General features: G+C 45.7%; 1 protein-coding gene across 1 annotated transcript in view; it reads left to right on the forward strand.

Moving 5' to 3' along the window:
• Positions 1–22,301, forward strand: part of si:ch211-196i2.1 (collagen alpha-1(I) chain) — a 130,605-nt gene that overhangs the window by 46,874 nt on the left and 61,430 nt on the right. The window contains exon 6 of the mRNA XM_029769144.1: positions 1,273–1,353. Within this exon, the coding sequence (XP_029625004.1) occupies positions 1,273–1,353 (81 nt within the window). The remainder of the gene's footprint in view (positions 1–1,272; positions 1,354–22,301) is intronic.

The raw sequence follows: 22,301 nt of genomic DNA on the forward strand, positions 1-22,301 counted from the left end.
GTCAGAGCTGGTGTAGTAGGATACAATCTTAGTCCTATATTGATGCTTTGCCTGTTTGATGGTTCGTCAGAGGGCGTAGCGGGATTTCTTATAAGCGTCCGGATTAGTGTCTTGCTCCTTGAAAGTGGCAGCTCTAGCCTTTTGCTCAGTGTGGATGTGGCCTGTAATTCATGGCTTCTGGTTTAGTCACTGTGGAGACAACGTCGTGAATGCACTTATAAAATAATTCGGTGACTGATGTGGTAAACTCCTCAATGTCATCGGATGAATCCCGGAACGGGGAGGGCAGGGGAGAGCGCTGTATGAGTCTCTGTGTGTGAAGTACATAGTTGCACGGGTGACATACTGGTAGAAATGAGTTCAAACGGATTTCAGTTTTCCTGCATAAAAATCACCGGCCACTATGAGCGCCGCCTCTGGATGAGCATTTTCTTGTTTGCTTATGGTCTTATGTAGCTGGTTGAGTCCGGTCTTAATGCCAGCATCGGTTTGTGGTGGTAATTAGACAGCTACGAAAAATACATGCTCTACAATGTACGGTCGACAGCTTATCATGAGGTATTCTAACTCAGGTGAACAGAACCTCCAGACTTCCTTAATATTACAGATTGCGCACCAGCTGCTGGTATTAAAGAGACTCACACCGCCACCCCTGACCTTACCAGACTCTGCCGCTCTGTCCTGCCAATGCATCGAAAAACCAGCTAGATGTATATTATCCATGTCCTTGTTCTACCATGAATAGTATAGTATATTACAGTTCTTAATGTTCTGTTGATAGGATAGTCTCGAGCGGTGCTCGTCCAGTTTGTTTACTTGTATTTGCACATTCGCCAATAGAACAGAGGCTAGAGGCGATTTATCCCAAAAACGATTTCTCAACACTTTTACAGTGTTAGTTTCATCAGGTGTTGCACAATATGATATAAAACACAGGAAAAACATAATTTTGACTCCACTGGGCCTTAAACAACATAAAGGGAGGGAGAGGGGTACGCTTAGGAAAGATTGAGGTAATGTTGATGGTAGAAGTACTGTAGTGTGCTGGAGTTAAAGGGGGCCAGGTGTCTGTCAGAGGGCTGTGTGCAGACACACAGAATCCAGGAGGTTTGATCCAGTTGATGAATTTCATTTCTCTTGAGTGGTTGTGTCCCAAATGGCACCCTATTCCCTGTGTCGTGCACGACCTTTGCAATTTGAGACATAGCCAGGGTGTTTCCTTGTTCATTAGTTTTCCACTGTACTGTTTAAATGTACTCTCTTTCCACCCAGGAGCTCCTGCTGTCCTCAAATGACCTGGAAGACCTGTTAGAGCAATCCAAGGATTCCTCTTTCTTGGATGTGGGGGAGACTGTGAGTATGATGCTCTATCCTAAATCCAGCCAAATTTATTTATGTATTTAAACCTTTAATTAACCAGGAAAATACCCTTGAGGTTAGAAACCTTTCTTGTAAACGGGGGACCTGGCAAATACACTATGCTGTTTTACCTGCCATGATTTAGAGAGAAACAGCCCTGTGTCTGGATTCACAGATGTGGGGCTTCTCTTGGGCTTGGCTTGGCACGGGATGCACTTTGTTGCATTACCGTGATACATTTAATCAAGGCATCTGGCCAGCAGTATAGGCTACACGGTGTAGACTTTAGAATAGGCCCCAGCTGTAGCAGCAGCCACAGCCAGACCTGCCCTGGTTTTTCATTTATCCCATTATAAACACGACTGTTCTGTTTTGTTCCATCATAGACAGGGAGGACTGTGGTTAATCAGCATTGTGGGTCTGAGGCCCCAACCAGCCCTGCTTAACCTTGGCTGACCGCTGTCTGTGTGTGCACATATGCGTGCCTGCTTGCGTTTTAAGATTATAGGCACACTGAAAGCATTATACACCGAGTGAACAAAACATTAGGAACACCTTCCTAATATTGAGTTGCATCCCCCCTTTTGACTTCAGAACAGTCTCAATTCATCAGGGTATGGACTCTACAAGGTGTTGAAAGCGTTCTACAGGGATGCTGGCCCATGTTGACTCCAATGCTTCCCATAGTTGTGTCAAGTTGGCTGGATGTCCTTAGGGTGGTGGACCATTCTTGATACACATGGGAAACTGTTGAGCGTGAAGAATCCAGCAGTGTTGTAGTTCTTGCCACAAACTGCTGCGCCTGGCACCTACTACTATACCCTGTTCAAAGGCACTTCAATATTTTTTTGTCTTGCCCATTCACCTTCTGAATGGAACACATACACAATCCATGTCTCAATTGTCTCAAGGCTAATCAATTATTATTTAATCTGTCTCCTCCCCTTCATCTACACTGATAAGTGGATTTAACAAGTGACATCAATAAGGGATCATAGCTTTCACCAGTCAGTCTGTCAAGGAAAGAGCATTTGTTCATAATGTTTTGTACACTCCGTGTAAGCGTTATGATGAATAACAAATGCATCGGGGGGGAAATTAAAATGTGGATATATGGGAACACAAGGAGATCTTATCTCAACAATTCATCCTACATACATAAGTTGCCTAAATCATTTTCACTTGGATCCTAAGAATAACAGTATATCACAACTATGTCAGATCTTAATTTGACCCATTTCGATGCAGGAGACAAATAATCCTGCAGCAGAAGGATTTGAATGAATATTTAGATTCGCCACCAAGGGGCAGCTGGAAGCGGTGTTTATATGATATACAATGCAGTACCGTATCTACATTGTACCTTAAGCTGGGTATAAATACAACAGATTCGGTTCCGGAAACATGCCCCCGGAAACAACTCATTGGAAAGCCCCAGCCCATGGCCCAACTAACAATTCATACCACTCCAATGGTGGTCCCAACAGCGCGCAAAAAAAGGGGCAGGGCCGGGGGGCATGACTCTTAAATATAGGATGGTATCTGTGATTCGGCTATGCATACTGTAAGCCTATTAGATGGACTGGAATTAGGCACCTCTTTCAAACCATGAAGCTGGGAGAGAACACGTGGTGGTTCACCGATTTGTGCAGGACAGTGATTTAATAGGCTAATAAGTGTACTGTCCACATGAAAAAAATACTATAGTGTATACTATGGCAGGAATACTGTAGTATTCACTGTAGTGTTTTTGCAGATTGAAGTAGGTGGGTCTGGGCAGGGGAGGTGTTGTGAATTTTTTGTGTGTGTCTATGTTGTTGTTGTGTATGTTTATAAATAATATCATACCAAAAAAAATACTGTAGTATTGACTGTAGTATTTAGTTTACTATAGTGTAAATAATGTAGTAAAAAAGTAGTATGTACTATAGTAATTACTGTAGTGTTTATGCAGACTGTAGTATTTTTGCTGACTGTAGTTTTTACTCTAGTGTTTTTGCAGACTGCAGCACAGTATAGTTTTCTGTAACCTGTAGGTAGGTAGGACTGGGTTCAGAACTAAGAGTTCAGAGCTTTTGCTCTTTTCTATAACCTGTAGGAAACAATATGGTCTATACTTGGCAATATGGTCTATACTTGGTTCAGCATCAGCCAGGGGACCAGGAACCACCGGCCTGAGAAGGGAGACAAACTGAAGGTGAGATACCGTAGTCACTGGGTAGCTGTAACCTATACGTCACCTCGTTGACCCTCCGGAGAACCTTAAACGGCCCCACAAACTGGGGGCTCAGCTTCTCGCAGGGCAGGCGGAGTGGTAGGTTCCTGGTGGAGAGCCAGACGCGATCACCAGGATGGAACACGGACACCTCACTGCGGTGGCGATCCACCTGCTCTTTCTGGCGACAGACGGCTTGCTGGAGCCTCACATAAGCATCACGCTAAACCTCCTCTGCGTGCCGGAACCAATCATCCACCGCAGGGGCCTCAGTCTGGCTAGGAGCCAGGGCCGGCTGATAACCCAGAACACACTGGAAGGGAGTAAGACTGGTGGAGGAGTGAAGTAATGCATTCTGGGCGTATTCCGCCCAGAGAAGGAATCGGGCCCACTCCCTCTGCCTGTCCTGGCAGTGACTCCTCAGGAACCTCCCCAGCTCCTTGTTCATCCTCTCCACCTGCCCATTGGACTGAGGCCGGTACCCGGAAGTGAGGCTGACCGTGACCCCTCAGTTTCTCCATGAAAGCTCTCCATACCAGTGACGTGAATTGGGGGCCACGGTCGGAGACGGTGCCCTCCGGAAGGCCATAGTGCCGGAAGACCTCCTGGAACAGTGCCTCAGCGACCTGGAGAGTGGTAGGGAGACCAGAGAGAGGAATAAACCGGCATGATTTAGAAAATCTATCCACAACCACAAGAATGGTGGTGAAACCATCAGAGGGGAGATCGGTAACAAAGTCAATGGACAGATGAGACCAGGGACGCTGAGGCACGGGAAGGAGTTTTCCTGCTGGAGCGTGCCGGGGAGACTTAGTTTGGGCACACACAGAACAGGAGTTGATGTAGCGAGTAACCAATACTTTTCAGAGGGTGATTGTATAGTACGGGTGATCCCAAGATGTCCAGCGACGATAGCGGTGTTTGCCCAGGTCAGCAACCAAGCCCTTATCCCCATGGGAATGTAGATGCGCTCAGGAGGACAGGTAGTGGGAGCGGGTTCCCTCTCCAGAGCCTGGCGGATGTCCACACCACAGGGGCTACAACACGAGAGGGAAAAGGAAAACAGGTACTCCGGCATTCGGGTGACCAGTCCGTGATTCTCATCCTAGACCATGAGATGGTGGGGTTATGGCATTGGAGACATGGGAGGCCGAGGATGATCTTGTGAGCTGGTGCACTAATGATGAAGAATGGGATGTTTTCCTGATGAATGGACTTCATGATGAGGGTGAGTGATGTGGTGATGTGTGCCATGGTTCCGGATCCTAGTGGCCGATTATCAAGGGCTTGAACTAGAAACGGAGAGGACAGCAGGTATGTTCAGAGAGGAGGTAAGGCTCTGGTCAGTAAAGTTCCCCGCGGCACCAGAATCTACTTGCGCTGTAGAAACCGTACATGAGGGACAGCCAGCTAGTGTAATAGACAACAAAAAGGGTTTAGCAGAAACTGATGAAGATGAGATATTAAGTTGCCCCAGGAGGTGGATGATCACGTGAACGTCCCTCTGCGTTCGTTGATCCCGAGTTGGGACGTACCGGACACTGCTGAAGCTGGTGCCCCCCTTGACCACAATAGAGAGAGCCTCAGCTGTCTCCATCTGCATTGCTCTGCCGCGGGGAGGCGTGTGACCCCTACCTACATAGGTTCAGGATCTGCTACAGAGTGTTCACGGAGGGAGGGAGAGAAGTGATGTGGGTTCCGACGCTCCCGGAGTAGATTATCCAACCGGATGGCCATCGTGATGAGTGTGCCAAGGAGAGGTTGTCATCACGACATGCCAGTTCCGTTTGGACCTCCTCGCGCAGTCCTCTTCGGAATAGTGTATGGAGCGGCAGCTCATCCCATCCGCTGGATGATGCTACTGTCCGGAAGGTGAGAATGTACTTGGCAGCGGTCTGATCATCCTGCCGTAGTTGGAGTAGGCACTCACCCCCCTCTCTGTAGATAATCAAAAATACCTCTGAACAGAGCCATGAACCCCTCAAACGAAGCCAGCGCCTCCTCTCCTCTCTCCCATACGGCCGTAGCCCACTCCAACGCCCGCCCAGTCAGCAGAGAAATAACCGTGGCAACCTTGGACCTCTCGGTGGTGGGAGCTCCCATCTGATGCGCAAAATAGAGGTAGCACAGGAGTAGGAAGCCACGGCATTTAGATGGGGTTCGGTCATATTTATCTGGGAGGGATAAACAGGCATCGCTGACCTGGGTGGACTGCTGAATGGACTGATGTGCTCGCTTGCTGGGTCGACTGGTGGCAAAGCATCCTCCACTAGTGGAAGTCAACGCCTCTCAGGCATGTTCGAAACGTTGAAGAACCTCTTCCATAGCCGTCCCCAGTTATGCCAGCTGGTCGTGGTGCTTACGAAGTAGGTATCCCGGTTTGTCAACCGTCTGGGAGATGTTCTGATTTCCTGCTGCTTCCATTTGGTGAGGCAGTATTCTGTAATGTGGACGTTGGGAAGCAAGTGCAGGTGGTGAGTTTAATAATAAACGGAACATAACAAGAAACACAAGTAGCGAACAGACATGAAACACATAGTCAATACTGCCAGGGGAATGGAACTAAGGGAGTGACAGATATAGGGGAGGTAATTAGTGAAGTGATGGAGTCCAGGTGTACCTAATGATGAAGCGCAGGTGCGTGTAATGATGAATGCCGGGACTGGTGGTTAGTAAACCGGTGACGTCGAACGCCGGAGGGGAGGAGCGGGGCTAAAAAGTTACTTGCTGATGAGATGAAACATTAAGGGTGCCAAAAATACCTTTTTCAAATAATGCACCATTTCTTCCAGAAAACTGTTGAAATTAAAAAATAATTTGCTATCCACATATGTATGTCTTTGGTTTGCAGTTGAACAAAACAAAAACCTCTCAATAATTTACTAAATGTTAGCTTTTTCCACAAAGAAATACTAAAATGATTCTCCTTTACTTTGGAATAGAACTCAACTGTGGTGAGTTAAAGGTGCCTGTAATATAAAAATCACTTGTTGAAGCAGTTTGAATAGAGAAAAGGACTCATTCTCCTGTTTTGTGTCACTGTCTGTACCGCAATGAGCATGAAGAAAAGAAAGAAAACCAGAGAATTATCTGAGGAGGTCAGACAAAATATTGTAGCCAAGCATGGACAATCTCAAGGTTACAAGTCCATCTCCAGAGACCTTGATGTTCCTGTTTCCACCGTATGTAATGTTATCAATAGGTTCAAGACCCATGCCACTGTAGCCAACTTCCCTGGATGTGGCTGCAAGAGAGAACTTGATGGAAGATTGCAGCGGAGGATTGTTCGAATGGTGGAGAAAGCACCTCGATCAACTGCCACACAGATTCAAGCTAACCTTCAGACACAAGGTACAAAAGTATCAACTCGCACCTTCCGTTGCCAATTCAATGAAAGGGGGTTATATGATGGGAGAACCAGGAGGACCCCACTACGGAGAGAGAGAGACATAAGAAAGCCTGACTTCAATTTGCCAAAACACACCTGAACATGCCAAAATCCTTCTGGGACAATATCCTGTAGACAGATGAGACCAAATTAGAGATTTTTGGTAAGGCACACCATCTCTATGTTTGCAGAAAACAAAATGAAGCCTTCCACGAAAAGAACACCTTCCCGACAGTCAAACATGGAGGAGGTTCAGTGATGTGTTGGTGTTGCTTTGCTGCCTCTGGCACTGGGTGCCTTAAACATGTGCACGGCATCATGAAATCAAGAGAATACTAAGGCATTTTGGAGCGCAATGTCGGACCCAGTGTCAGAAACCTGCTTCTCCGTCAAAGCATTTCGCTACACCCGCAATGACATCTGCTAAACATGTGTATGTGACCAATGAAATTAGATTTGACGGTCATGGGTCTTCCAGCAGGACAATGACCCCAAACACACTTCAAAAAGCCCACAGGAATGGTTCAAGACAAAATGCTGGACTGTTCTGAAGTGGCCAGCAATGAGTCCAAATCTAAATCCCATTGTAAACTCTGTGGAGAGATCTGAAAACAGCATTTGGGAGAAGGCACCGTTCAAATCTGGGAGAACTGGAGCAGTTTACACAAAAGGAGTGGGCCAAACTGCCAGTACAGAGGTGCAGGATGCTCATCAATGGCTATAGGAAGCGTTTAATGGAGTTATTTTGACCAAAGGCCAAAATATTAACTTTGTCGAAGACATTTCTGTTTATTTTCTGAATTAAATGGATATATTAAGTTCTGAATCAAAAACAAAGGTTCTGTAATATTAACAGCGGAATAAGGAATTGTGGAGACCAAATACATATTAGCTAAGGTCATAGTAAACATAGCTACTAGAACTAACATGTTAGTAAACCCACTACAATCATGCAGTACAGCGTACAGTCAGCAAGCAGTTTAGCAGTTACACCAGCAGACCCCGTGTCAATAAATTAATAAAACCAAAAGCTTACCTTGACATGGAAGAGTTCCAATGTTGGATAGCCATAGCCAGCTAGCTAACATAGCATCCCTCTCTGTTTGAGCCGGGTGTTTGAGTAGACTAAACTAGCTAGCTGCATTTGGCTAGCTAAGTGAAAGTGAAAAAAAATACAACAAAATATAGCTAGCTCTCTCTTTTTCTTTCTCTCTCTATCTCTCTCTCACTCTTCTCCTTCATTTTTGAAGAAATGTATTTATTCAAAACTGTTCAACTATTGTCTCTCTCTTTGAGTCAACCACTCACCACATTTTATGCACTGCAGTGCTAGCTAGCTGTAGCGTATACTTTCAGTACGAGATTCATTCTCTGATTATTTGATTGGGTGGACAACATGCCAGTTCATGCTGCAAGAGCTCTGATAGGTTGGAGGACGTCCTCCGGAAGTTGTCATATTACTGTGTAAGTCTATGGAAGGGAGTGAGAACCATGAGCCTCCTAGGTTTTGTATTGAAGTCAATGTACCCAGAGGAGGATGGAAACTAGCTGTCCTCCGGCTACACCATGGTGCTACCCTACAGAGTGCTGTTGAGGCTAGTGGGACTGCCACACTCCTTAAAAAATACCTTAAATAATAATAGGCGTGTATAGTATTATGATCATACAGTATAATAACGATTGAGGCGAAGCCTAATAATATGCCATTTAGTGGGAGGATTTTAACATTAACACATGGGTGTGGCAAAGTGCCAGATTCTTGAATGATAATGACCAAATCATTAGCTGTGTTCGAATACCCATACTAACATACTGTATACTACATACTTAATGAATATATACTACATACTATATACACTGCTCAAAAATATAAAGGGAACACTTAAACAACACATCCTAGATCTGAATGAATGAAATAATCTTATTAAATACTTTTTTCTTTACATAGTTGAATATGCTGACAACAAAATCACACAAAAATAATCAATGGAAATCCAATTTATCAACCCATGGAGGTCTGGATTAGGAGTCACACTCAAAATTAAAGTGGAAAACCACACTACAGGCTGATCCAACTTTGATGTAATGTCCTTAAAACAAGTCAAAATGAGGCTCAGTAGTGTGTGTGGCCTCCACGTGCCTGTATGACCTCCCTACAATGCCTGGGCATGCTCCTGATGAGGTGGCGGATGGTCTCCTGAGGGATCTCCTCCCAGACCTGGACTAAAGCATCCGCCAACTCCTGGACAGTCTGTGGTGCAACGTGGCGTTGGTGGATGGAGCGAGACATGATGTCCCAGATGTGCTCAATTGTATTCAGGTCTGGGGAACGGGCGGGCCAGTCCATAGCATCAATGCCTTCCTCTTGCAGGAACTGCTGACACACTCCAGCCACATGAGGTCTAGCATTGTCTTGCATTAGGAGGAACCCAGGGCCAACCGCACCAGCATATGGTCTCACAAGGGGTCTGAGGATCTCATCTCGGTACCTAATGGCAGTCAGGCTACCTCTGGCGAGCACATGGAGGGCTGTGCGGCCCCCAAAAGAAATGCCACCCCACACCATGACTGACCCACCGCCAAACCGGTCATGCTGGAGGATGTTGCAGGCAGCAGAACGTTCTCCACGGCGTCTCCAGACTCTGTCACGTCTGTCACGTGCTCAGTGTGAACCTGCTTTCATCTGTGAAGAGCACAGGGCGCCAGTGGCGAATTTGCCAATCTTGGTGTTCTCTGGCAAATGCCAAACGTCCTGCATGGTGTTGGGCTGTAAGCACAACCCCCACCTGTGGACGTCGGGCCCTCATACCACCCTCATGGAGTCTGTTTCCGACCGTTTGAGCAGACACATGCACATTTGTGGCCTGCTGGAGGTCATTTTGCAGGGCTCTGGCAGTGCTCCTCCTGCTCCTCCTTGCACAAAGGCGGAGGTAGCGGTCCTGCTGCTGGGTTGTTGCCCTCCTACGGCCTCCTCCACGTCTCCTGATGTACTGGCCTGTCTCCTGGTAGCGCCTCCATGCTCTGGACACCATGCTGACAGACACAGCAAACCTTCTTGCCACAGCTCGCATTGATGTGCCATCCTGGATGAGCTGCACTACCTGAGCCACTTGTGTGGGTTGTAGACTCCGTCTCATGCTACCACTAGAGTGAAAGCACCGCCAGCATTCAAAAGTGACCAAAGCATCAGCCAGGAAGCATAGGAACTGAGAAGTGCTCTGTGGTCTCCACCTACAGAACCACTCCTTTATTGGGGGTGTCTTGCTTATTGCCTATAATTTCCACCTGTTGTCTATTCCATTTGCACAACAGCATGTGAAATGTATTGTCAATCAGTGTTGCTTCCTAAGTGGACAGTTTGATTTCACAGAAGTTTGATTGACTTGGAGTTACATTGTGTTGTTTAAGTGTTCCCTTTATTTTTTTGAGCAGTATATAATTAGTTCATTTTAGTATACTGTATACAAACAGTTTCCTTTCAGTTGAGTGTACTAGCGCTTCGCCTGTCTACCGGGAGTTGATGCTGTTGCTATGCAACCTCTTGTTAGCTTGATAGCCTAACAAATTACTAGCTAGACTTCTGGTGTGTTTGTAAATTCAATCTGGAGTGCCAGAGTGCGCTCTGGGTGTTCGTAAATTCAGGGCGTTGTCAGATTGTCAGTTCGTAAATTCGGAGCATTCAGAGCGCACACTAGACGCTCTGGCCGAGGAGTAGGGTAGATCCGAGCGTTCTGACCTTCTGACCTCACAACGGCAGTCAAGCACCCAAGCTAACTGGCTAACTTGCTAACTACTTCCAGACACAAATGAGAGAACAGATCACTCTGACCAATTTACTCGCCCTAGCAGTGATGGTTATGCGGTTTTCATGTTATCCAGAGCGTTGGTGACTGTAACTGTGCTGCTGGCAACAATTTAAATACGTTTTTTTGATGACGTTTACTGACACCGGCCACATTCAACGGGTGTTGAGCGTTTGTAAATTCATCAGTTATTCTGCACTCTGACACAGTCAGAAGAGAGTGCTCTGAAATTTGAGTAGATAGCCAGAGCAAATTTATGAACACACCCGAGCTACTATACCACTTTGCTAAGCTATGAATGATGTGAATAATCAAGTCAATAAACATTGGGTAGTTAGTTAGATAGCATAAAGTAACTATACTGGCAAATTCAATGTATTATTAGTCAACTAACGTTACAGTAGGTAGCTACCCACTACATACTGCTGTAACGATATGCTATGCGGTTCGTAGCGTAGCTAACAAATTGTCAGCCAACATAATGTGTTACATGACTTATTTGAAAAGTCATTACTTTATTACATTGCTCAACATTTTCTTAACATTTGTCATGAGTTAAAGCAACGAATTTGTACCCGCTCTCGTTGGACATCAGCTGCATATTTTCCTCCATTTTCTTCAAATCTGAAAATGTTGTGAAGCCACACCCATTTCTGAAGAATTGCATTATGGACCCTTAAAGCACGGAAAGTGTCCATTGCTTGTATAATTCATATTTTTCGAATGTAGTACGACATCCGGGAACTTTTGGCATGCTAACTATATCCATACTATGACTATTAAACATACTACATACTCAATTTACGTCACAAAAAGTATGGTTAGTGCGGTTAGTATGAGTATTGTCGCATGATTTTAGAGACAGGGTGGGTGCGAATTGCAACAATGTGGGTGGTGAAATCAGCTGTTCAACAAGTCGTTCAATCAGCAGTCAATCAACTGATGGCCCAAATCAGTGCATCAACTCAGCCGGGGAAAAACAAACAGTAGCCTATTATCAGTTTTCACCTTTCACCTAGCATGAAGAATGTACTGGAATATAATCAAATAACAAGGGGCCTATTGCAACCGTCGATGGTACTAGGTTATCGCCAGCTGATAAACCATCAATACGCGCTACGTTCACCCCAGTGGAGGCTGCTAAGGGGAGGACGGCTCATAATAATGGCTGGAATGGAGCAAATGGAATGGCATCAAACACATAGAAACCATGTCTTTTTTGTACAGTACCAGTCAAAAGTTTGGACACACTTACTCATTCAAAGGTTTTTCTTTATTTTTACTATTTAGTACATTGTAGAATAATAGTGAAGACATCAAAACAATGAAAAAAGACATATGGAATCATGTAGTAACCAAAAAAGTGTTAAACAAATTAAAATAGATTTTAGATTTTAGATTCTTCAAAGTACCCACCCTTTGCCTTGATGACAGCTTTACACACTCTTGGCATTCTCTCAACCAGCTTCACCTGGAATGCTTTTCCAACAGTCTTGAAGGAGTTCCCACATATGCTGAGCACTTGTTGGCTGCTTTTCCTTCACTCTGCGGTCCAGCTCATCCCAAACCATCTCAATTGGATTGAGGTCAGGTGATTGTGGAGGCCAGGTCATCTGATGCAGCACTCCATCGCTCTCCTTCTTGGTCAAATAGCCCTTACACAGCCTGGAGGTGTGTTGGGTCATTGTCCTGTTGAAAAACAAATGATAGTCCCACTAAGCGCAAACCAGATGGGATGGCGTATCTCTACAGAATACTGTTGTAGGTGAAACCATATGTGTTATTTCATAGTTTTGATGACTTCACTATTATTCTACAATGTAGAAAATAGTAAAAATAAAGAAAAACCCTTGAATTATTAGGAATAATTATTATTAACTTTTGACCGGTAGTGTATATTAATTGATTCTTGAAGATTGTAACTTTGAAATGTCTCATCAGAACCCACAATATAAACTTGTTTTTCTCCTTTTTTTGTAAACAATGTAATTGTAAACAAGGACTATATAGCCTCAAAACATGATTAAAACCTCTGTATAATTTTGATATCATGGATGGTCAGTTTGTCTATAAATTTGAGATTGGCTCATTTCTTTAGCCCCATCCCTCAGCTGTTTACCGAAACAGTGGCTGGTTAAGCACTTTGTTATTGTTTGAACTGCAGATTACCCGTGTAAGAATAAAACTTTCAAAAACATTTCAAATCATGCTATGCCATGTTTTGTCTCCACCCGCTGCACCTGGCAGTAACTGAAGTCAGCAGAACAGCGTTACCATGCCAACTACATCTACAACACTTCCTCCCCTCTTTTGGCTTTCTGCTAGAAGGAATGTTACTTCTAAGCACAGGAGGTTGGTGGCACCTTAATTGGGGAGGACGGGCTGGTAGTAATGGCTGGAGTGGAATTGGTGGAATGGTATCATATACATCACACCCATGGTTTCCATGTGTTTGATGCCATTCTATCTACTCCGTTCCAGCCGTTATTATGAGCCGTCCTCCCATCAGCAGCCTCCACTGCTTCTAAGGCAGCACACGTTGAAGACTCCAGCCCTAAAACCTGAAAGAGTTCCATATGGCGCCCTATTCCCTACATAGGGCACTCATTTTGACCAGGGCCCATAGTAGTAGTGCACTATATAGGGAATAGGGTGCCATTTGGGACACAGCCAACATTACCAGCATCTGTTTTTTCTTTGACCAAGGTCTGCCTGCCTCTCTGTTCTCTCCGCTCTTTGAAGCCGAGGCCTCTGTGGTCTGTGATTGTCGGAGCCTGTTCTGCTGTTGCTGTTCCTGGCTTTGATGCATGTTCCGTCTGGGACCTCGGCTCTCTTGACTGGTGCTCCCTGAGGTGCTCCCTAGTTAATCATCAACTCCCACAATGCACCCTAAAAATATGAAACAGTCCTGGAGGTCAGGGACCTTGGGTAAAGACATCATTACTAAAAACCAAAGCAAGGAGTTTTAACATTAGCTGATGGTTTTGAACCTTCATAACCCCGCCCGGTCTTAACATCAGCAAACATCAGTCTGAGACTCTTGAATTGGAGTTTCTCATTGTGTCACTGTGAGTTGTTCACAACTTCACTACTGTTCTAGTCCCAAGCGGGGATGCAGTCCTAATTTTAAAGTTTTGCCTGTTGTGTTTAGGATTACATGCCTCACAATTTCTGCTTGACGGTGCATGACAATGTTTATGTGTGTGTGTGCGTGTGTCTGTGTGTTGCGTGCGTGGGTGTTGTGTGTGTGTGTGTGTGGTGAGTGTCTAATACCAGCAACGTTTTGTGGCAGACAAGTTCCAGTCCAACAGGCTGGAAGCCATGTGGTTTTATAAATGGTTTAGATCTAGCTAACACTTTGTCCCTAAGGCTACATCTGTCAGAGAGAAACATGGACATATTTCTGCGGTTAAGAAATATTACACAATATACAGGGTCGTACAACCCAACTGTGTTTTTCCCTCAAATCTCTTGGGAAGAATCTTTTATAAATTATTTCTTTCAACTGTCAAGACATGAGTGGAAAAAAACATCCATCATTTATTTGACACTTTCCATGACTGTGTAAAGCCACCGCTTTCATACTGTACAGTATTCTCTTTAAAGATACGTTTGACGGCGTTTTTTCCCTTTTTTAAATGACTTTACCCAGCTAGCATTTTCATGTCTTTGCATAGCCTAGTTTAGTTTGGGCTCGGCATTGAGTCGTTTGTAATTCAGGTAAGGATTTTAAGCAACAACAGAAAAAGTGTTGCGATTTTATCACAGAAGCCGTGTATAAACTGAACAGATCTGAATGACTTGATCTTTAAGTTTGGTTTGTAAAAGTAGAAATCCCTCTGATGCTGTGGGGTTAGTAAAACCGTGTGTACGTTTCCTTACTCTAATCCATGTTGGTCATGCACAAATAACCAACTTACAGATGCACTGTGTGAATATTGCGCTACCACCATGGAATGCATGATGTCACTGATCAGAGTCCCTAAAATGTAAGGTCAGTTCTGCTACTGATTAAGTTGAAAAGAATAGTCTGGCAGACATGAGAGAGAAAGAGTGCCCTTGGGCTTGTAGACACAGCATACAGGCACATACACAGGTGTGTGAGGACCCTGGGTCTAAACACCTCCTTCTGCAACTGGATCCTGGACTTCCGGACGGGCCGCCCCGAGGTGGTAAAGGTAGGCAACAACACATCTGCCACGCTGATCCTCAACACGGGGCGCCCTCAGGGGTGCGTGCTTAGTCCCCTCCTGTACTCACTGTTCACCCACGACTGCGTGGCCAAGCACGACTCCAACACCATCATTAAGTTTGCTCACGACACAACAGTTGTAGGCCTGATCACCAACAACGATGAGACAGCCTATATGGAGGAGGTCAGAGGAATAATGGTCTGGGGCTGTTTTTTATGGTTCGGGCTAGGCCCCTTAGTTCCAGGGAAGAGAAATCTTAACGCTACAGCATACAATGACATTCTAGACGATTCTGTGCTCCTACTTTGTGACAACAGTTTGGGGAACTGTTGGCATTGTCATGCTGAAACCCTTTCCTGTTTCAGCATGACAATGCCCCATGCACAAAACGAGGTCCATACAGAAATGCTTTGTGAGATTGGTGTGGGAGAATCTGAATCCCACACCAAAGTGCAGAGCTTTGACCTCAACCCTAACACCTTTTCCCTGCAGCAATGTTGTTGAAAGCCTTCCCAGAACACTGGAGGCTGTTATAGCAGCAAAGGGGGGACCAACTCCATATTAATGTCCATGATTTTGGAATGAGATGTTCGACGAGCAGGTGTCCACACACTTTTGGTCATGTAGTGTATTTTAAATAGCATTCTTAGAACGTTCTCTGAACGTTACTAAAGTTTTCTTGTGGTTTGTATGGAAAGTTTTCTCAACGTTCTCAGAACAATTTGAGGAAACCTGTAGGAAACTGTATGCTGAAGTACTGAAATTCCAACAGAATAATGTTGTTTATTAACATTCTCAGGAACAATGCGAAAACATGACTTTAAATAGAACCATGACGAAACCTGTAGGAAACGTTATGCTGAAGTACTGACATTCCCACAGAAGAACATTGTTTCTAAATGTTCTCTGAGTTATTTGAGAACATTACCAATGTCAAACCAGTTACAGAACGTTCCGAGAAGATTACCAACATGTTTTATTGTCAAGTTCCTTAAATGTGCTGAGAATTTTCCAAAGCCAAACAACTATCCAGCACCATTACCAAAAAGTTGTGGGAACAAAGAAACAAGCTCTAAGAAACATATCGTTCTCCGAACGTTATTGTCTAGCTGGGACACACACGTAAACACTATCTTTGGGCTTACCACTGGCCTAATATGTTATATCTAGTCTACATATCTACATATCACTATCTCTAATATGCTACTGTACCTCTATCTCTAGTCTACATCCTGTGTACACTGAGTATAACAAACATTAGGAACACCTTCACCCCCCCCCCCCCATTTTTGCCCTCAGAACAGCCTCAATTCATCAGGGTGTTCCACAGGGATGCTGGCCCACCTTGACTCCAATGCTTCCCACAGTTGTGTCAAGTTGGCTTGATGGTCGACCATTCTTGATACAGACAGGAAACTGTCGAGGGTGAAAAACCCAGCATCGTTGCAGTTCTTGACACAAACAGGTGCACCTGGCACCTACTACCATACCCCGTTCAAAGGCACTTGAATCGTTTGTCTTGCCAATTCACCCTCTGAATGGCACACACACACAATATGTCTGAATTGTCTCAGGGCTTAACAATCCTTAAGGGATCATAGCTTTCGATAAGGGATCATAGCTTTCACCTGTTCAGTCTATGTCATGGAAAGAGCAGGTGTTCTTAGTGTTTTGTATACTCGGTGTATAAGCTATGTCTAGTCATACATTATCTCTAGTTACAGATCAGGCTCTGCCAGGATCAGTATCATCCTCTACCTGTGAGGATATGATGATTCCTATATTAATGTGCTATGAATGGGATAATGGAGACTCGTTTTTATCTGTGCATCCGTAAGATATGTACATACTCTACCGGCCAAAACTCTACAAAGCCAGCCAAGACCTACATTCTCCCTTGTCATACATACCACAGATCGCTTTCCAGGGTTTTTCTATTTTTTTCCCTCAGTCGCATTATCCTGATCCTGGCGTTTGCCTCTAAATCTTACTTTCTCCCCGTAGTTCAGTAGGCAAGGGGATGAAGTTGCAAAACACAGAAAGGTTTGTGTGGTTGCCTAGCGACAAGGACCGAGTGGAGCGGGTTTGGCTTCTTATCGTTCAGACACAAGGCACCTTGAATAATGTTCCAGTGCCAGCAGCAGAGCAGCTTTTCAGCCAGCATTAGCAAGGCCCTGCTTTAGTAGATGGGTGACCTGTGTATCAGCGCTGCAGATCCTACCCATGTATGATGGTATATGGTGCTCTGCCAACCTGACATAATATATCAGACACACCTCAGCGCTCAGCTCAGAGATGATCAGACCTGGGTCATTCATTATGCACCAAACAGAAGAAAGTTGATTGAAACAGGGAGGGACCTACTTGGCATTGTCCAGTTAGATACGCTTGTTTTCCTTTTGCTTCGTTTTGAACGGAAATGCACTAATGAATACGACCCTAATCTGCTGAATGTGTACACTACATACAGTACTATGTATCTGTTGGCTGGTCTTGTTCTCCTCTGGCTGTTCTTTGCCTCTGATGGGATGATTAAGTGGGTGTCACTGCTACCGAATTGCTTTACGACTGCTGAGGCAGAGAAAGCGGTAAATAATTGGAGGTAGTGATAAAGCCTATTATATAATTAGAGTCATTATCTGTTACCTCTCCATTCTACCTACCCTGCTGAAAGATCAGCCAGATCCACCACAAATAAAATGTGCACACACACACACACACACACACACACACACACACACACACACACACACACACAGACGTACACGCACACACTGAAAGACATGCATGCACACCCTTATATATACTCACCTGCCTGATCAAAAGTAAGTTTTGGCATTTGCGTGTTTGTTTGATAGTTGTGGCATATAGTACATAGTTTACATTAAGGCAATCCATCATCAGGCTCATGTTAGCACTGTAATATTCATTCTCATCATACCTGGGATTGTTATTGATGACGATCACTGGCAATATACCCTGCTTCATTATTCGGACAGATTTGTAATTTGTTGACGCTAAGGATAATGAAACCTCAGTAAGGGATGATTTGTTGGTCATTAAATGGAAGGAGGTTAGAGAGGGTAAGACAGAACGGAAGTGAATCTCAGTGTATTTTATCTCTGATGCCCCATAGAACCACTGATAGATGACCCAGCAGCCAGGGCAAGTCGGAGCAAACCTCCATCCAACATCAAGCGCTCTCATAAAGGAGGGAGGAACACATATTTGACTCTCTCAATTCATATTAGAACTTAAAACAGCCCTCCATCCAGGTTGAGTTTGCTAGGATACATAGGGGTCTGGAGATCATGTCTGCGTCCTAAATGACACAGTAGTCCCTATATGGTGTACTAAGTTTGATCAGGGCCCATATAGGGAACAGGTTGTCATTAGGGACATACCCATTTCTCCTTTGGGCAACATGAGGTTGAAGAGGAAAGCCAAAGGGCACTCACCCCCACTCTAAAACCACTCTAGTAAATAACAAACACCGCAAGAGGGGAAACTATATTAGTTTATGTTTTCTGGAAAACGGCTTTAGGCTTTTGCCCTGTGTATTTCCTCAACAAGAAGGTTCTGTGTACCGTCAACTTTTGATTTAATGCTACAGCCAAAGGGTTTGGGATTAAAGTATTTACCCTTGTGATAAACAATAGTCTGAATGCTTCTAGACTGGCTCCAATCTGTAGTGGGGTGATTACAGCAGACAGAGGGCATTCATATCATGGAGGAGGAAGTAGGGCAAGGGGAGGGGGTGAAGATGGAGGAGCAGGGGAGATGGAGGAGAGGAAACGGAGGGGAGGAGACGAAGGAGAAGAGGACAAGGTGGTAGTGCAAGGGGAGGTGGAGAATGCAGAGAGAAAAGGAAGGAGGATGAGACAGCCTTGCCTTGTTTCTATCTCTCTGTCCCTCAGCAGTGTTAGCCTGTCGTCAGTGGCCTGAGCCACCCAGCACTTTAACTTATAATTATGCTCTCAGACACTGTAATTTAAATGACGAGAGATCAGCACCGAGGATAAATCACATACATTAAATGCAAAGCGATGCAGATATGTCAACTAGTGCCACATCAATGCCTTAACCTTTATTTCCCTTGTCCCTCTCTTTCCACCTCTCTCACCCATCCATACCTGTGTCATGGAGTCCCAAAGGTAGATTGAGGGGGTTTGTAGGATAGCCATATTCCAACAGGTCCCCTCAGACCAGTGTTATTTTTTATTGATGGGGATACAGATGAGGAGTTAGAAGGGTCGAGTTGGGGACTGAACCTGGTCTTCCGGCAGGGTGGCACATGTGTTGAGAGCAGGGACTCAGGGACTCAGCCATAGCTCTGCACCAGATCAGTATTTTATGGGGGACACTATCCTATTGAAGACAGTAGAGTTCTCTGGAAGCTATTAGCTAGACTGGATGGGAGGAAACCACTGATCTCCTGCTCGTACATGCACAGTCTCAGAGAATCCCCAGGAGGGTCTGTCACCCCAACTCAAACCCCCCTCTAAATCAAACTCATGCTATAAAATGGCTTATTGTTGCATTAGTGTGGTTCTTCTTTGTTCCCATAGGCATTAAGTAATTATTTCTGTGTTAGGGAACGTCCTCGCTATGTTACGGCCTATGATTCAATGTGCTGTAGGTCTCCTCTTCCTCCGACTCATATAAATCAATTGAACCTCTAAGATTCTCCAGAAAATATTTCCCTCTTGTGCTTTCAACTGTGGTTTTTATGGAGCTCTGTGTCGGGAGAGTTTTCCTGCCTCCAGAGCATGTAATCCATGTGGGTTCTGTGGCTTCCCTCATTCTCAAACTCCCATCCATGCCCCTAGGGTCGACCAGAACCGTGTACTTCTGGAAACATTACATTTTACATTTACGTCATTTAGCAGACGCTCTTATCCAGAGCGACTTACAAATTGGTGCATTCACCTTATGATATCCAGTGGAACAACCACTTTACAATAGTACATCTATATCATTTAAAAAAAATAATTGGGGGGTGGGAGGGGGGGGTTAGAAGGATTACTAACTCCGCTGTCCTGGCGTCGTGAGGGAGCTTGTTCCACCATTGGGGTGCCAGAGCAGCGAACAGTTTTGACTGGGCTGAGCGGGAACTGTGCTTCCGCAGAGGTAGGGGGGCCAGCAGGCCAGAGGTGGATGAACGCAGTGCCCTTGTTTGGTTGTAGGGACTGATCAGAGCCTGAAGGTACGGAGGTGCCGTTCCCCTCACAGCTCCGTAGGCAAGCACCATGGTCTTGTAGCAGATGCGAGCTTCAACTGGAAGCCAGTGGAGTGTGCGGAGGAGCGGGGTGACGTGAGAGAACTTGGGAAGGTTGAACACCAGACGGGCTGCGGAGTTCTGGATGAGTTGTAGGGGTTTAATGGCACAGGCAGGGAGCCCAGCCAACAGCGAGTTGCAGTAATCCAGACGGGAGATGACAAGTGCCTGGATTAGGACCTGCGCCACTTCCTGTGTAAGGCAGGGTCGTACTCTGCGAATGTTGTAGAGCATGAACCTACAGGATCGGGTCACCGCCTTGATGTTAGCGGAGAACGATAGGGTGTTGTCCAGGGTCACGCCAAGGCTCTTAGCACTCTGGGAGGAGGACACAATGGAGTTGTCAACCGTGATGGCGAGATCATGGAACGGGCAGTCCTTCCCCGGGAGGAAGAGGTGTAATCCGTCATCCACACTGATATGTCTGCCAGACATGCAGAGATGCGATTCGCCACCTGGTCATCAGAAGGGGCAAAGGAGAAGATTAATTGTGTGTCATCTGCGTAGAAATGATAGGAGAGACCATGTGAGGATATGACAGAGCCAAGTGACTTGGTGTATAGCGAGAATAGGAGAGGGCCTAGAACTGAGCCCTGGGGGACACCAGTAATGAGAGCACGTGGTGCGGAGACAGATTCTCACCACGCCACCTGGTAGAAGCGACCTGTTAGGTAGGACGCAATCCAAGAGTGAGCCGCGCCGGACATGCCCAACTCGGAGAGGGTGGAGAGGAGGATCTGATGGTTCACGGTATCAAAGGCAGCAGATAGGTCTAGAAGGATGAGAGCAGAGGAGAGAGAGTTAGCTTTAGCAGTGCGGAGAGCCTCCGTGACACAGAGAAGAGCAGTCTCAGTTGAATGCCCAGTCTTGAAACCTGACTGATTAGGATCAAGAAGGTCATTCTGAGAGAGATAGCAGGAGAGCTGGCCAAGGATGGCACGTTCAAGAGTTTTGGAGAGAAAAGAAAGAAGGGATACTGGTCTGTAGTTGTTGATATCGGAGGGATCGAGTGTAGGTTTTTTCAGAAGGGGTGCAACTCTCGCTCTCTTGAAGACGGAAGGGACATAGCCAGCGGTCAAGGATGAGTTGATGAGCGAGGTGAGGTAAGGGAGAAGGTCTCCGGAAATGGTCTGGAGAAGAGAGGAGGGGATAGGGTCAAGCGGGCAGGTTGTTGGGCGGCCGGCCGTCACAAGTCACAAGATTTCATCTGGGGAGAGAGGGGAGAAAGAGGTCAAAGCATAGGGTAGGGCAATGTGAGCAGGACCAGCGGTGTCGTTTGACTTAACAAACGAGGATTGGATGTCGTCAACCTTCTTTTCAAGATGGTTGACGAAGTCATCCACAGAGAGGGAGGAGAGGGGGGGAGGAGGATTCAGGAGGGAGGAGAAGGTGGCAAAGAGCTTCCTAGGGTTAGAGGCAGATGCTTGGAATTTAGAGTGGTAGAAAGTGGCTTTAGCAGCAGAAACAGAGGAAGAAAATGTAGAGAGGAGGGAGTGAAAAGATGCCAAGTCCGCAGGGAGGCTAGTTTTCCTCCATTTCCGCTCGGCTGCCCGGAGCCCTGTTCTGTGAGCTCTCAATGAGTCGTAAAGCCACGGAGCAGGAGGGGAGGACCGAGCCTGCCGGGAGGATAGGGGACATAGAGAGTCAAAGGATGCAGAAAGGGAGGGAAGGAGGGTTGAGGAGGCAGAATCAGGAGATTGGTTGGAGAAGGATTGAGCAGAGAGAAGAGATGATAGGATGGAAGAGGAGAGAGTAGTGGGAGAGAGAGAGCGAAGGTTGCGACGGCGCGATACCATCTGAGTAGGGGCAGAGTGAGTAGTGTTGGAGGAGAGCGAGAGGGAAAAGGATACAAGGTAGTGGTCGGAGACTTGGAGGGGAGTTGCAGTGAGATTAGTAGAACAGCATCTAGTAAAGATTAGGTCAAGCGTATCGCCTGCCTTGTGAGTAGGGGGGGAAACAGTGGGGATTCCCTGCTGGGCCTCCTCATCTTCTTCCCCTAAGCTGTGTCTTGCAGTCTGTCAAGGGGTTCACTAAAGTGGAGACATTTGGTTGTCCATAAATCAGC

Source organism: Salmo trutta, chromosome 12 (assembly GCF_901001165.1).
Source record: "Salmo trutta chromosome 12, fSalTru1.1, whole genome shotgun sequence".
Lineage (NCBI taxonomy): Eukaryota > Metazoa > Chordata > Actinopteri > Salmoniformes > Salmonidae > Salmo > Salmo trutta.